The following is a 17,345-nucleotide window of genomic DNA, read 5'->3' on the forward strand; positions in this document are numbered from 1 at the left end:
AGTCCCGCTCTTTTCTAGTTTGAAGGAGTGGCTAAAAACTTCCCTTACAACTGTAGATGTAGCACATTTTTGTCTTTCAAGCTCTCCCTCCCTTTCACTTCATCTGTCTGTGTTAGATGACACACTGAAGAACCATCTGGGAGTATCAAACCATCATTTTTCTACATTAGAAGATCTATTTGTTGTCTACATTGAAGACTATTGATTAAAGTGTCAAAAAGGTAAGAAGATATTATCTCTCAAATATTCTCTCAACAGTATCAGTCCAAAATAACAGTTGTCATACGGTTTCTTTACATAGATTTACTAGTTAATAATTCATCTGTTTCTTGATTAAATGTTAGCACCATTCATGAGATCTCCTATCAGCTACGTCAGAAGGAAGTAGGGAGACCTACGCCATGTAGCACATGGCAGCTATAGCCGAAAGCAACAATAATTCATGACACAAGACATTCAGAGAACAATCACACAATTGTCTGTAGGTTCACATGGATACTGTTTATTCATTTAATCATAGGAGAATCACTGTATATTATGTATTTCACACATACTTGTCATTGTGGATATTAGTATGTGTATATCTAGACACTTTCTACACTTTTGAAATATTTGAATATTCCTTAGTCATAATGACATGCATAGTTGATATGGATTATGAATTGGGATATTCATCACTAAACATTTTCTACGTCATCCTCAAACACAAACTACAGATTCACAGGAGTTTAACTTGCATTGTGTACAGGATGTGGAGTGAACTGAGGTTGAAGTGAGTGTAATTAGGCTGAGTATTATACAACGCACTACATTTCAATTTTACTTTGTCATAAAGGTGTTTAACAAGATGTAATGGTACTCTGTGACCGGTTATATTAGTGAATGTTGGCAGAAGCTTTCCAGGAGAGCCTGTTCTTGTGAGATATCACAGTGTGTATCTTGAGGTGGATCACTGATATTGTTCAACTGAATTTTTTAGAATATGACATGTATTAGGCAAGTTACTGAAATAACTATATATGACGTTTCCTCTCATATAAAAAGTACAGACTATTAGACATTATAATGTAGTGTTTTGACTCCTGTGTAAAGCTTTATTTTAACCAACAAGGCACAGCAACAGTAGCATTCTGAGTGGGGGCCACATGTATGTGACTGAGTCATATAAGCTAGTTCCGGTCTGATGCTAGTCTTTGTGTGAGAACATCCTGTTTGATGACGACAATCATACAACATTTTTAATATTAATCTCTTTATTAGCTAAAAGTAAACACTTGTGACCAAATGGCCACAGGTCTGCAAACACTGACATAATGCCTTGAGTTTGTGTGCGAGTGAGAGAAATACTTCTTTCATACTCTGCCTTTCTTATCTTTAATATTCCTTTAAAAATGTGTACTTTTGCAGTCCTTATATAAATTGAAAGTACATGAAGTCCAATGAAACATTACTGAACACTAAATACATGTGCTGTTTTCATGATTGTCATCCCAATCAATGTGATTATGCATATTTTCACTAATGCATTCTTGTATGCTAATGCTGTTAAGTTCAAAATGTCCCCATTATGTTGAACTTTCTACAATTTCAACAGTAGAATTTCAATTATTCCCACCAAACCAACACAATCTCATGGCAATTCATAACTATTTTATTATGTTTTAGCGAATTGGTGTCTAATTCGTATAAATCCATACAATTTCATTAGTATGTTTTCGTACATTAGTATGTTTCCAGTGACTGGTATGTTTACCTTTATACTTTTTATTATATTTATATATAATAAATATATTTAGCATCTGACATGGTTCATAATTTTCATCAGTCAGTCAAATATTTTGCCCAAGAACTTTATGGCAGATAGACTATTATATAATAAAAATTAATAAGAGACAGATGTCTTTTATTAATCCATTTATGTTCAGAAATATTTGCTTATGTGAATATTTTACAATATTCATTTGCTTAATTTGTTTTGCAAATACTGTAGATATTTCCTTCAGTTATTTTCACACGTTATGCCTGTTAAAATGTATTGTTGGAGCTTCTTATACTTCCACTGTTCATTCTATTGCTCTATTGTATTTTATCTTTAATAACACAGTGAATATTTAGAGCAGCTCCAGCAGGGCTCAACATTAATGATTTTTTTGTACTGGCCCAGTGGTTCAAATTTTTAGATGCCAGTGAAACTCAGGTACAGAAATTGAAAAAAATAATCAAATGTAAAATAGCACTGCATAGTCTTCACTGTATAAATTAAATTACAAAAGTTATTCAGTAAGGAGCAGTGGATGATTTTCTGTCTTTTTTTTTCTTTCTCAACCAAAAATGACAATTATGTCATTTATTACTCACCCTCATGTTGTTCCACACCCGTAAGACCTTCGTTCATCTTCGGAACACAAATTAAGTTATTTTTTTATGAAATCCGATGGCTCAGTGAGGCCTCTATATACAGCAATGCCATTTAACTTCTCAAGATCCAGAAAGGTACTCAAAACATATTTAAAACAGTTCATGTGAGTTCAGTGGTTCAATCTTAATATTATAAAGCGTCGAGAATACTTTTGTTTCGAATCAGTGATTCAGATTGCGTGTCAAAATGCCAAACTGCTGAAATCACGTGACTTTGGCGCTCCGAATCACTGATTCGAAACAAAAGATTCGAAGCAGTGTTTTAAAATCGGCCATCACTAGATATCGTTGAAAATTCGTTATTTTGTGAGTAACGTTACCTTTCTGGATCTTGAGAAGTTAAATGGCATTGCTGTCTATAGAGGCCTCACTGAGCCATCAGATTTCATAAAAAAATAACTTAATTTGTATTCCGAATATGAATCAAGGTCTTACGGGTGTAGAACGATAAGAGGGTGAGTAATAAATGACATTATTTTCATTTTTGGGTGAACTAACCCTTTAAGACATAACAGACTAGGAAAGACACAAGGATAGGCTACTCACCGATACAGGCATTTTGACCTAATTTTGTGTGAATTTGTGCGTTCAAGTGCAAGAAGACGAGAAAGAGAACTCAAATTAGCGGGCTCGCGCTGGGCGCACGCTTCGGATGTTTACTCACAGAAAACTTCTTGAAAACGTCATGTGATTACTGTGCCCCCCCCCAGTAAGGGGCCAGATACTGGTATCGGTGCATCTCTAAATTGTATTAAGGATTAAAATATTCTTTGATTAAAGTAAAATTTCACATACTTTCTTTATAGTATGACTAATTTAATCAGAAAATGATGTATTTAAAAAAAACATAAAATAAACTGTTCTGTGACAGGGTTCATAAAACAGCATAGGCCTGTGGAAAACTATCAAAAGGGATCTAAAATTTTATTTGGGCAAATGATAAAAGAACTGTTTGAATTAACATGTGCAACAACTAATAGTGTTGTTCTAGGTCTTGCATGAAGGTAACCTTAAAAAGCCCTGATCTCTTAATCTCATTACTTATGACAACACACACACACACACACACACACACACACACAGGTTTGTGAGTGTGTGTGTGTGTGTGTGTGTGAGGACATTCCATAGGCGTAATGGTTTTTATACTGTACAAACTGTACATTCTATCCCCCTAAACATACCCATCACAGAAAGCATTCTGCATTTTTACATTTTTAATAAAACATTGTTTAGTATGTTTTTAAAGCTATTTAAATATGAGGACTCATGAAATGTCTTCATATTTCATGTTTACGTCGTAATACCAGTGTAATACCCATGTCATTATACAAATTTGTGTCCTCATAAATCCCAAAAACGCACACACACACGGTTGTGTTTTCATGTTTTATATGGACTTTCCATTGACGTAATGATTTTTATACTGTACAAACTGTATATTCTATCCCCTAACCCTACCCATAAACACACAGAAAACATTAAGCATTTTAACATTTTCCAAAAAAAAGAAAGAACATAGTTTAGCATGATTTAAGCTGTGTTCCTCATGGGGACCAAAAATATGTCCCTACAAGGTCACAAAAAATTCAGATTTTACTATCCTTGTGAGGACATTTGGTTTACCAGGACCACACACAAACACTTCTCCCACCCACTTTATAACCCCTTACTCAACTTTACACACCCCAGCCATATTAAACAATAAAACTTACATTATATGTACAAAACTCTGCAATTCACTATTTTTAACCTGTACAAGAGTGTTAAGATAGTGGACTCATGCCAAAGCGTCTTTAAACATAGACACATGTCCACTTATCCTTCATCCCTCCACGCAGGAGTTAATCTCCTCCACCTCCACCTCCCCCTCCCCCACACAGGTGAGCTCTGAACATGTACGCACACAAGCTGGACAGCTTCACTAAGGTAACGCAGAAACAAAACGAATGAATGAAGACTCTCTGACCTCAGGACACTGTACATAGCTACACTTTTAGAGACTTTTGACTTTTACAAGGTTTCTCTTCCTCTCACAGTGGTGAGTACTTTCTCAGCAGCCTATTTCTTCTGGAATAAAAGCGTGTGTTTGAAAAAGGGTGTGTAGGGAGGCTGATTCTGTTTCAATGCAGATAAAGTCTTGCATCAGACAAGAGTCATGTGGTCAAGACTTGCCTCACAGGCTTAACTTCTCTTTCTTTACAGTTTCTGTTACATGTTTTATTCATTTCAAGCTTTATTTCACTCCAATTGTTTATTTTGACAGTAAGTAGATGGTTTGTTAAGAGTAACTATTGCATTAACCTCTTTTCCATTGACATATTTTTCTTTATAACCAAACAGCTACAGACATTCGGCGATGGAACGCTGTTAAAGTGAACTTCACTTGAACTGTATCTCTTGTTGTCTCGCTGTTACTTTAAACAAGCACATAATATATTGCACAGTGTTGGTGGTCTTAAATGTATAGTGTTTTGAAATGGCTCAAAATTAAAATAAAGTTTTGATATTTTATGTTTACATATTTTGGACAGTTTGACCACTAAACAATGAACAGCTGTGCTTGCCACACTTTTGGCAGGGAAAGGATAAAACTATTCAGAGAATTCTCCATCAAAACCCAATAAAGCACTGAATGGATACAGACATTTTGCCTATTAAGGCAACTGCAAGTATCCTTTCATTCCATATGTGAAAGACAGATTAAGACTCAAGTATTTCCTGACCTACACACACTGGCGCATTTTTCACAATGTGTCCTTGTCATGCTGAGAGCACAGAGAGTGCACGCTTACGAAAGGTTGCATCAGCATGGTTAAACTGAGTTTAAATGCTTAAAAGGTGCCTTATATATACCAGGATATACATGTACAATTCTTGGTATTTATTTATAATCACTGCCCTCTCTGTGGTGTCCATCATAATTTCATACCCCACACAGAGAGAGAAAAATTTTTCACTAGCTTCATGCTTAATTAGCCTTGTGAAAAATAAGTTTAATTGAGACAAACAGGTCTGTAGATCCTGGAGAAAGCTATCTGTTAGCACAAGACCATCGTGACCAATAGGACACAACAACAATGGCTCAACCAATAGCAAGAATTTGGGGTGATTCTATCCATTCACCAGACTAGTGGCAATCCGGGGAAGTGTTCAGGAAACCTGTGTGAAAACAGTCATTAGCTGAATTTACAATAACGTAATACTCTGCCATGTGTTTATTTTCATACACAGTTGACCTTTAATAAAACACTTTGGGAATATCTGAACATATATTTATTTTTTAGGTTGAGAATACCTTACTAGTAGCCTTAACTTGCATGTAATTGCACCTCCCACATATTCAAATTACAGTGTATTTTTACATTTTTATAGTAATCAAGCTTTAAATATAAATAAAAACACAGAGCTGCAGAATACTGCCCACAACAAACGTGTCAGTCTGAATTTAATCAATACGCACACAGTTCACAGCTGTTTTATATCAAGACTAATCTTTCCAGTAGGAGTCTTTCTAGCAGCCAGTAATTCTCTGAGGAATGTTTTTTCCATTACCTTTCCCCTGCCTCTGCTTCCACCTTGTGTATTTATATGAAGATTATGCCCCTGTTGCACATTATTAAGTGAAATGTAGCAAGTGATTGTAACTGATCTCACTGCTTTACTCAACAGCTTTCACACTGCACTTTTTTTCTATGAAACATTTATGTTTTACAATCATTTCAGTTCTCAATAAAATGATCATTAACCCCAGAACCATTTTTTCTGTGTTTCAGATTGTGTTTACAGAGCTTGACCTCACTGACAGTGTTCTTTGGAGAATTGTTAAGTGTTCTAGAACCCTAAAATGGAGGTACAGAAAATGTCAAACGGTCACCATGAACTCAGCCATGGCAAAAGTACGGAGAGCGGGTACGTTTCCACACCAACGCATTCATGAGGAACTATCTCAGAAACTTCCTTCAGAGATGTGCTCACATTCTCTACCAAATCATATTATGAAGTTTATGCTTTAAAAAAGTCACATATTTTATATGACATCATATCTTAATAACTACACAGAAACAAATAAGTAACACATTATTAACACTCTAGTAACTACTATTAACTAACAAGAAACTCTGATTAATGAATTAGTAAGTAATAGTGCTCAGTTGAAGGTGGTAGTTCGCTATTAGTTAATCAATAACTGCTATTTTTTTCACATATCCCAGAGGACTACTAAGAACTACTATATATAGGTTCATAATTAATGTGAATAATGCATAATGTATAATTAATTCTAAAGTGAAGATCATGGAATTGGTATTACCAAATCCTTCAGAAGGGATTACTAATTATTTGGATCAGTATTCTAAAGTGAGAAACATGATAACTCTCTAGTAACTACTGAAGTCATTGTAAACTTCTGAGCTTTTTGTAAAGTATTGGATAGTAATGACTCAAGAGTTACTACACAATTCTAAAGGAACTACTAATTATTTGGATCAGTATTCTAAAGTGAAGATCATGGTAATTACTTAAGTGTTACCAAATACATCAGAAGGAATTACTTCAAGTTTACAATGACTTCAGTAGTTACTAGATAGTTATCATGTTTCTCACTTTAGAATACTGATCCAAATAATTAGTGATTCCTTCTGAAGGATTTGGTAATACTTCAGTCATTACTAGTGGGTTACCATGACCTTTACTTTAGAATTAATTATACATTATGCATTATTCATGTTAATTATGAACCTGTATATAGTAGTTCTTAGTAGTTCTCTGGGAGGTATGAAAAAACAGTAGTTACTGATTAGAAAACAGTGAACTACCACAATCACCTGAGGATTATTACTTACTAATTCAATAATCAGTATCTCGTTAGTTAATAGTAGTTACTAGAATGTATATGACCAAAGCACATGAAATGTATCATCGTTACATAGCATAAAACACCATTTCTTTTGCTTATATTTTACAGATTTGATGGCCTTGAAAACATAACAGAGGGTGATATGTTCCTCCACGACAAGAACAATGGAAAGATACAAACTCAGTTTACAGATGTGAGTATCCACATTTCAAAATTTACTTCACACGAATGTATAAGGCTGAGTGAAACTGATTAGAAGACTGATTAAAACACTCGCAAACACAGAAGCCCCATACTATAGATAAGTATCTGTAATGTGTAACAGTAGAAATAACATCATATGTACAGTATTTCTAAGTATTTCTAACTACTCCATCCTAATATTGTTTTTAGAGTTAATACATAGAAAAAGTGAAACTACCATTCAAGCTAAAGGAACCTGTTAAGTTTAACAGATACAGTTCATGACTGATAATCATTCATCTTTTATTCCAGTTCGTAGGAAAGACTTCTTTCGGAATGTCAATTTTCAACCTCAGTAACGCTATTATGGGCAGTGGAATTCTGGGACTGGCTTACGCCATGGCCAACACCGGAATCATCCTTTTTGTGTAAGTCAAACTACACTTATGCATGCACATTTGTGTTAATTTGTGCTATAATACATAATCAAAATAAAGATTATTGAAGGTGTGATAGCAAAAATTAGTATTAGCATAATATGTCATAAACAAAAAATGTGCTGTGTGTAAAACCCGTTTGAGTTAAAGAGCCCTCTAGTTTTTTACATGTCGAAAGTTACAAATGTAAACAGAACATTTCTAGAGAGGTGGAATAATGCCTCTCTTTGGCATTTGGCTGCATTTTATTTTTAGCACCGTAAACCGCACCGTCTTGTGGTGGACTTCTGTTAGTATGTTGGAATGTGTGTGCTGCATATGCGTGTCTGTGTTCGGCCTAACTGAGCATTAAGGCTTCTTTGTGTCCATCTACATTAAACTGTAGGCACACACCATACACCAGTGTGAGTCTGTCACGTACACATGTGCCAGCCACATCCACACTTACATACTCAGTCAACACAGTCAAATATTTGAATGTTTTTTCTTCCATGAAGTATTGTGTAACATAACGGGAAGAGTCCCTGGTCGATATTCATTCATTCTTTCATTTACATTTCTACCCTACCACTACCATGTTCTTTACTGATCCAGTGTTTATATAAGTACACTCAGTTCTGAAAGCAAACATGCTATAAAAACTACAAAAACAGCAAAAAAAAAAAAACAATATTCATTGATAGGACATATGCGATTGCTAATCCTTGTGAATGATCGGGTTTTATTTGTGTAGGGAGCTTTAACGCCGCTCTGTGTCTATAATGTGACACGCACATGTGTACTGCGCTCACAGATCAGATCTGGGAGGGTTATAAATAGCCTGCTGTAATCAAATCAAAGCCTGTCTGTCTGTCTGTCCAGCCTAAACAGGCTTTTAAAGCAGCTTGTTGTATAAAAACAGTTTGCTAGTAGGTTCAAACTGCTAAAAGAAAAACAGTCATAACATTCAGCAATATTACATTACTCTGAGACACACTAGGGGGAAGTGTTAACTCATAGAAAGCGTTGTTGTTTATTTTGCATACCTTTATCACAGAGAGGTTTTTGTGGGTTGTACTAGGAAGAAAAACATGCTTGAGTTTGTCTAATGCGTCATTAATGAGATTCGTGGTTAGATGAATTGACTACTGACGATAATATTCCTAATAAAACTGCAGTTTGTGCCACCTAATCATGATTGAATTAGCACCTCTAAAAAGTAAAATGACAGATTGATGAGTCTGACTTTCCTCAGTGGAATATAAAAAAACCCCAATATTTTAAAATTCTTTCAGTCTATACAATGAAAGTCATTGGGGTTCAATGTTGTTTTGGACCCCAGTGACATTTATTGGATGGGCAAAAACATTCTTCAAAATATCTTCTTTTGTGCTCCACATGAGGGTGAGTAAATGATGACAGAATTTCCTTTTTTGGGTGAACTAGTTACTTTTTGCTGTTCTCGTTTATAGTTTCATCATTTGTGTTACTTGTTTTCAGATTCCTGTTGATAACCATCGCTGTTCTCTCTGCCTACTCCATCCACCTGCTTCTGAAGAGTGCTGAAGTAGTTGGTGAGAAACATCTTCTCTTTTATGTCTTCAAAGACAATCCTGATAACATGAAAAAGCATCTCAACTTTTTTCTGAACCTTCCTTTACGTTTGTTTGTGTGTTTAGGGATCCGTGCATATGAACAGCTCGGGAACCGTGCATTTGGTATACCTGGGAAAGTCTTAGCAGCGTGTGTTATAACATTGCACAACATTGGAGGTAAAATTAAATGCATTATTACTTTCAGTAGTTATACTCATGATGTCATAAGACATCACAGCTGATCCAAATCCAAATCAGTGATAACCACATAAAGTAATATACAGTATGAGCAGCAACAGCTACACTACAACACTAATTGTGTTCTTCCTTTGATCCAACAGCAATGTCCTCTTACCTGTTCATTGTGAAGATAGAGTTACCTCATATTATTCAGGGTCTTTTTGGACTGCCAGATAACTACTCGTGAGTACCAGAACAGGCTGATGCTGATGTGCCAGATACAGTGGGGTTCAAATGTGAGACCATTCTAAAAATCTAAAACAAGTCTTGTAAAAAACAAAGTAGTAGGGTTCAGAAAACGATAAATAAATATGTTGCTCTATATATTCTGTAGGGCTGGGTAAACAATATCGATTTCTCGATTTTAAATTAGATTCTCATTTTTACGAACCGATATCGATTCCTAAATCACAAGAATCGATTAGTCTAGTCTGTTTTCATTTGATGAATGAACAGAACATGTAGCGCGCCTCCCAGCCAATAAATCACAATAATCTTTGTGCTTTGTTACTTTTGATGACTTTTGATCTTATTATGAGATTCAAAAAATAAGTACCGATTTAGATCATCCCCTGTGAAGGCCTCATCGACACGACAGCCACGACACAGTTCCTCAACAACCGTCCATACCGGCGTGATGAATACGATCCTCAATTGGATGGAACTGAAATAAATACTTTTAATGTTGTGATCCTATTGGACTTATGATAGCAACCTGAATTGTAACAAAGCACTGTTGGCCAGAGGAGAACTGGCACCCCGACTAAGCCTGGTTTCTCCCAAGGTTTTTTTCTCCATTTTAACACCAATTTGCCACTTGTCTGCCACCTGATGTCACCTGATGGAGTTTGGGTTCCTTGCCGCTGTCGCCTCTGGCTTGCTTAGTTGGGGACACTTGACTTGACATTTGATATTCAACAGTGCTTTTGATCTGCCTGCATTGACACTATTCTTTAAGAGCTGCTGTGCAGCCAAACAATGTACCAGTTATCAATGTAAAGCTGCTTTGACACAATCTACATTGTAAAAAGCGCTATATAAATAAAGGTGACTTGACTTGATTTGGCGCTGTTTAATGTGACGTGACAGATCGCTTTATCGCCTCAGTTAAAGAGAAGCGACAGCACGGAGCGAACATCCTCTCCTCCGCTTTAATACCAGTTACAGCGCGAAATAAACATGACTAAACATCTGAAGGTATGTTAAAATATACAGTACAACTTACCTAAATCCGTATCATGTCTCGTGTAATAGCTCAATCAGTGTTTCAACCTCGGAAAGACGTCAATAAAACAGCTTGTAAACAATGTCACGTAACATCACATTTACCTCAGAAAAACATAGTCAGTGACCATAAACTCATTAGTCAGCTAGAAAAATGAACTCTAGAAAGCAGCATTCTGATAAATATAGCTATGCACAGTTACATATTCATTATAATGTTCTTCAATATTTAATATTGAATAAATCAGTTATGACAGCCACGATTTAAATGTTTATATTTTTTAAAAAAACGAACTGAAGTAGAAATATTATTATGTAATTCTAAACTTTATTTATTATAAAAAAAACATAATTGAGTGTAATTTAAGTGTTTGTATATAAATAAGTTAATTTTAACCTTCAATAGTATAGTAGTAGGCTACCAACTGACTCCCATGTGTAGTTTACAGAATTAGTTGAGAGATTTTTTTCCTCTAGAAAATTTGCCATGTACTGTAACTGATATACTACATCCAAAATAATCAATATCGAATCGAATCGAATCGAAAGCATGTGAATAGAAATCGAATTGAATCGTGAAAATTGTCAATACCTAGCCCTAATATTCTGTACTACTTCTAAGTCACTAATCATATAAGCAAATTTGTGACTTTTGAACCCCACTGTATTTTCTTTTTTGTACGTGGTTGAAACACAGATTTCCACTCTGACTGTTTTTATAGTCATATTATCACTCCATTTAGCATGACATGTTGTGCAAAACACCTTTGTTCTCGTTGTCAGTGCGTGGTTCGTTGATGGAAAGTATCTCATCATTATCGTTAGTGTCGGGGTCATTCTTCCCCTGGCATTTATGAAACGAATAGGTACGTTCCTACCACATTTCATTTTATTCATTCATTTTGTTTTCTCCTTCTATCATTTGATTTTATTTCATAATAACCATAATCTCAAACAAACATTTACACACTTGCACTAAAAGATCTATGTTGAATGTCTTAAATGAAGGCAGACATTTTAAATTCCCCTAGGCAAATCATTTCACTGATTTAAAGGTGGTCACATGAAATCGCCACACTGACCAATAGAAAACTGCTTGGTTTAAAAGTGACCTTTGTGTGAGCTAGCGGCTGTGCATTTTGTTTAAATTTTGCTAAAGTGACCACACTTTTATGATGCATTAAAGCTATACATTTGATCATTACATGCCTTGGAACCCAATCGAACCCATGGCCTTGATATTACTATTGCCATGCGTGATCAGCTGAGCTTGACAAATTGGTATGAATATGTATGTGCATTTATCATGTATTTATGCATTTATTTTAGGGTATCTTGGCTATACCAGTGGCTTCTCCCTCAGCTGCATGGTCTTCTTTCTCATATCTGTAAGTCAACTCTTCATCTACCTACAGTACATTTAAAGACAACAGCAGGGTTGCCAGGTCTACGAAACAGGCCGAACTAGCCCCAAAACAGTCCAAAACTATCCCAGTGACCCTTTCCCAAATATCAAAACTCAAAATATGCCACTCCCATACATAAGATACATATTTTACAGTCATTGTTGTGTGTTATACACAATTTCAGCTTTAAAATCAATATATACTGTAGTAGTAATCATTATAAACCCCCTCCCTAACAAAACTCATAAAGCACAGTTTTGGTCACACATTTCAGTCAGTACAAAATTTTCAACCACTGGAAAAAAAAAATCAATGAAAATCACTGTAGCAGTTCAGAAGTAGCCCAATTCTATGGGAAATCCATAGATATGGCAACCCAGGACACCGTGTACATTAATCGTGATGTGTCAGATGAATGCATCTCTCTCCATTGTGTCTTATTAGGTCATCTACAAGAAGTTTGTCACAGAGTGTCCTGTTGAACACAGCTCTAATGGCACTTTTCTCACTGAAAGCATATACAACTCCAGCGCTAACACATGTGAAGCTAAACTTATAACTGCCAACCCAGAGGTGAGAGATATCAACTGCAAATCTTATTATTGGGTTCACTTTAAACCCAGTGAATTAATCAGTTCATTTTATGTTTTATTTTAATCACAGACTGCTTTTACCATTCCCATTATGGCGTTTGCTTTTGTGTGTCACCCTGAAGTGTTGCCCATTTACACAGAACTCAAAGAGTAAGACTGAAATTGCAGTTGTTCTTTCACATTGGTTTTAAAAACTGATTTTTATTTATTAATTGCATCTTTGTCTCCTTGTTATTTCAGTCCAAGCAAGAAACGCATGCAAAACGTTGCTAATATCTCTATTTTGGCCATGTTTGTCATGTACCTGTTGACTGCCATCTTTGGCTACCTCACCTTCTATGGTAAAAGGAACTTCATAAAAAACCATGCCATTTACGAAAAACCATATATTATCAAAGTACCAACATTTCAAGGTTTGTGATATTTGAAAATGTTTTAACAACTGGTATGTATCTACATATGTTTAGGAAAGGTGGAGTCAGAGCTTCTGGATATGTACAGTAGAACAGACACTCTGATGCTGTGTGTTCGGCTGGCCGTGCTGGTAGCAGTGACACTGACTGTTCCCGTGGTCCTTTTCCCGGTACATTGATTTTCCTGGTTTTCTTGGCTCATTAGTTATTGCTTGCATATAATTCCTCATCATCTTACTGGTTGATTATTAACAGCACTTCATTGTCTTTCTCTAGATCCGCCGTGCCATCTTGCAGCTTCTGTTCGCCAATGAGCCTTTCAGCTGGGTGCGTCACATCTCCATCGCCGTGTGCCTCCTCTTTTTCGTCAATCTGCTTGTTATCTTCGTGCCCAGCATTCGTGACATCTTCGGCTTCATTGGTAAGTCAAATTTCCTGTGTAGAGGATTTTAACAGTCAGTTCTTTTAAAGTGCAGAATTCACCTAATCCTTTTTCTTTTAGGTGCCACATCTGCTCCCAGCCTCATTTTCATACTGCCTGGAATATTCTACATTTACATCATCCCCGAAGAACAGGAGCCGTTGAAATCTCGGCCAAAGATCCAGGTGAGAATCAGACAGAAAGTTACTTCAATCTCACAGATGTATGGCTTCTTTTTTCTCACTTCCATTTATGTTTTCCAGGCGATGGTGTTTGTGACACTGGGTTTCATCTTCATGTTTATGAGTATTACATTCATCATAGTACAGTGGGCCACTGGAATGAAGTCGATGGGTGCCCACTGACAGAGCTGAGAGAGCATAACAGGATTCCAGAACCTAAAGACCAAACACAGAACACACAGTCCTGAACCTGCAACCTCTGACCCAGGTTCAGTTTCATTTAGCTTGATAAATATCAAATTAGATAACTCCTTAATTTCAACAAGTCCAAAATAAAATGGCTTTCAAGGAGGCCAGTTACCAAAATCCAAGAAGAAGAGAAAAAAAAGGCTTGGTAACAGATGTCCTTGACACGTTATGGCCATGATGCTCTAATAACATTTTAACTGAAAGTCGTTTTTACATGCAAAGATATTGCTGTTATGACTGGCAAATGGACCTTCTTAAATTACATGAAACGGATGGAAAAACTGTGAAACTATGATGAGAATTCTCTCATCTTTATTGCCAAAGTTGTAAACATGCAGTTTGAAGTCTACCTCCTACTAAACAGAGCAATTTTACAGTGACAGAGAAAGTTTGTTTTTTATTTTGTTCAGTGCATATTTTGGGGTCCTTTCATTAGTGAAAGTGTTTGTTTTTTTCATTACAAATTATATTATCAGCATATTATTTTAAGTGAAAAATCTGGTGATCCTAAATCTATCTTAAGGCCCCGTGTCCACCAAAGCGTTTTTTCCAGCGGCTAGCATACTTTTCCAATTGTTTTCAATGGGAAAGCCACGTTTTTTAAACGTAACGAGGAGCTGAGTGTCTTTTTCATGCTCAAGCGCTGAGAGCTCAGCGTTTTTTACTGGTCTCCTCGAGTTGAAGAACGTTCAACTTTGAGTAAAATGCTGCGCTCATCACTGTCAGTATTTAGCCAGCCATCCAATCAGAGTGGAGGAGGGGCGGGACAAATACAACACCGACCAACTGTCACAACATTCTTGCTGTACAACGTCATCAACAAGCAGAGAACGGAACAAAATGGATGACAAATTAATATTGTTGGTCTCCGAACATACATATTAAGTACATTGTGTTGATATTTTTAGTCTGAAACTAATTATCTGCAAAATCAGTTATAAGTAGTGCCGTGGATATTACATATCATAGCAACAAAGCATCTCAACTGAAAAAAAAATGCTGCGCTGCCGAAGCGCTCTTAAGTGCTCACAGATTGGCGTTTTCAGCAGAGCGTCTAACGTTTTCAGCTGGCTAAAACGCTTTGGTGGACACGCAGCCTAAAAGTCCACTATGTAACTTTTGGTCATCTAGCAGTTAAAAAACAAAACTGCATGCATTTTGCAGAAGAACATTGTTTTGGTTGTGCTTTGGCTCTGTGTGACTGTGCGCATGAATATGGTTATCCTACTGCTCATAAAACATTCACTACTAAGCTTCAGAGATATAACCAGATTAGATGAATAGGATCTCAAGCTGACTAACTGACGACGTTACTGTAGCTACACCCATTAATAGGCACGGTACTTCCTTGAAGATAAATTCCAGCACAGCGTTACAACAATCATAATGAAATGAACCTTCACAATAGATTATGCTTTACAGTGACCTCTGTGGCAATTTTTCTGTTCAGTAAAATACTTTTCTCACCTGTTCATTAATAAAAACACCATCTCCACATCGCTTTTATAACATTTCAAACGCCTCAGTTCTCGCTATCTCCGAAAAACCAAGACAATGTTGATTCTTGTTTTATTACGAGCTGTATCGCGTTCTTTTTTTGCCAGCAGACTCTCCTCCATTGGGCATTTTTTTAAACGTGTGATTTCATGGAGGTTCGAGATTTAGTGTGCTCCATGTCGACCTTTCTTGCTCACTTTGAGAACTAACCTATGCCACTCCCAAACCATACACGCATTAAAAGAAGCCTGCGCAACTTTTCTCTATTTACAGATATGACGAGACACGCACGGGCGAGTGACATATGAATGCAATTTCCCGTGAAAACCATCCTGTCAGGTCTAAAATATAAAAACTTATAAAAGCTTAACATAGTGAATAAGGGTAAGACAAGGATTGAAGATGTATTGACTCATTATTTAAATTTTGTTAATTTTGAACAAAAAAAGTTGCATAGTGTACCTATAAGGTTATCATAATCATTATTATGATATATTTTTTCTTTTATTTATTTTTTTTCAATTTCCAGTTTTGATTTTGAATCCCAGATATTCAATTTGGTCTTTGGACCCCACTGTATGTGAATCTCAGTTAACTTTGTTTGTGATGAATGATAGTCAGTTTATAACATTATTTAAATAGGAAAAGTGTACAGTTTTGTGATGAATTTCAGCATTGACTTAAAGGACAATGGTTGAATGTTAGAGGCAAATCCTTAAGTAAATGTATCGTGTGTAATGGTGCATTTTGTCTTGTTACACCCATCAAACCAATGAAATCTACAGTACGAGATGTATCTTACAGTATACCAACAGTGTTTAATGCAGTTCTCGGCACTGTCATAAGACAACATTTCTTTACTCTGTTTTAGAGAGGTGAAGGAATACTAATTATCTTGTAGTATTCAAGAAACACAGAACACCGTTTTGTCATTTTTCATGTTGTATGTCATTTTGCTTGTTGTATATAATCTTGAAAACGAGCATAGTTTTAACAAACTTGATTTCTGTGTGGTTTACATGGTGACATGTTGTTACAGTGACAAAAAATCCACTCCAGAAATGGACTGAACATTGATAAATGCTGTTTATCACTTCATATGACAGGTTACTACAGAATAACAGAGCATTGATGGGGCTGTAGAACAGCATTCATTATCCATAAGAATACTGAAATGTTTCTGTGGTCAAACTATAACACGCCCATCTCTACATCTGTGAGTTTATATGGACCAGAACCAAAATAGTTTCCTGTTGAACATCACAACTATCATTAATGTCAATGTGTGCTTGTTTTGTATAGTCTTTTATGTACATATTGTGTGTGATATGTTGAAATGGAAGAAACTTTATATTAGTTATTATACATCTGTGTACATATTCTATGTACGTATTCTAGTCTTTTTTTATGCTCAGATTGGACCTGAATGCTGAGATAAAATGAAATGTAATACGCAAGGAATCAAAAAATAGCAGGAAGCTAAAAAAATATTTAATTTAAACTTGATTAATTCACATTTTCTCATGATTGTTTTTTTTTTTTTTTTTCAAAGTGCCTGACAACAAATGAAATAGAAACAAATGATTGAATAAAATCAAATGATTGTTAAATGTTTAAAAGATGACTGGTTTTATTATATAAAGATATTATACA

At 35.7% G+C, this 17,345-nt stretch overlaps 1 protein-coding gene across 2 annotated transcripts; it reads left to right on the forward strand.

Moving 5' to 3' along the window:
- Positions 1–8: 8 nt before the first annotated feature.
- Positions 9–17,311, forward strand: slc38a5a (solute carrier family 38 member 5a). 2 transcript variants are annotated; one of them, XM_051902080.1, is made up of 16 exons: positions 9–221; positions 6,192–6,327; positions 7,382–7,466; positions 7,769–7,884; positions 9,373–9,446; positions 9,552–9,644; positions 9,809–9,890; positions 11,715–11,797; positions 12,261–12,319; positions 12,782–12,910; positions 13,001–13,080; positions 13,171–13,271; positions 13,398–13,513; positions 13,620–13,764; positions 13,846–13,949; positions 14,028–17,311. In XM_051902080.1, exons 2-16 carry the CDS (start codon positions 6,263–6,265, stop codon positions 14,127–14,129), a joined length of 1,434 nt encoding a protein of 477 aa, XP_051758040.1. In that variant the 5' UTR covers positions 9–221; positions 6,192–6,262; the 3' UTR covers positions 14,130–17,311. The 2 variants fall into 2 exon arrangements, with proteins under 2 accessions (XP_051758040.1, XP_051758041.1); XM_051902081.1 differs by lacking the exon at positions 9–221 and adding an exon at positions 4,293–4,456.
- Positions 17,312–17,345: the final 34 nt, after the last annotated feature.

Source organism: Ctenopharyngodon idella, chromosome 8, assembly GCF_019924925.1.
Source record: "Ctenopharyngodon idella isolate HZGC_01 chromosome 8, HZGC01, whole genome shotgun sequence".
In the NCBI taxonomy this organism is placed as follows: domain Eukaryota; kingdom Metazoa; phylum Chordata; class Actinopteri; order Cypriniformes; family Xenocyprididae; genus Ctenopharyngodon; species Ctenopharyngodon idella.

Bases quoted from the DNA above. Each gene is read 5' to 3' on its own strand.
- slc38a5a (XM_051902080.1), top strand. From the start codon at position 6,263: ATGGAGGTACAGAAAATGTCAAACGGTCACCATGAACTCAGCCATGGC. The intron at 7,885-9,372 runs GTAAGTCAAACT...ACTTGTTTTCAG, and splicing joins ACCGGAATCATCCTTTTTGT to ATTCCTGTTGATAACCATCG. The intron at 13,081-13,170 runs GTAAGACTGAAA...TTGTTATTTCAG, and splicing joins ATTTACACAGAACTCAAAGA to TCCAAGCAAGAAACGCATGC.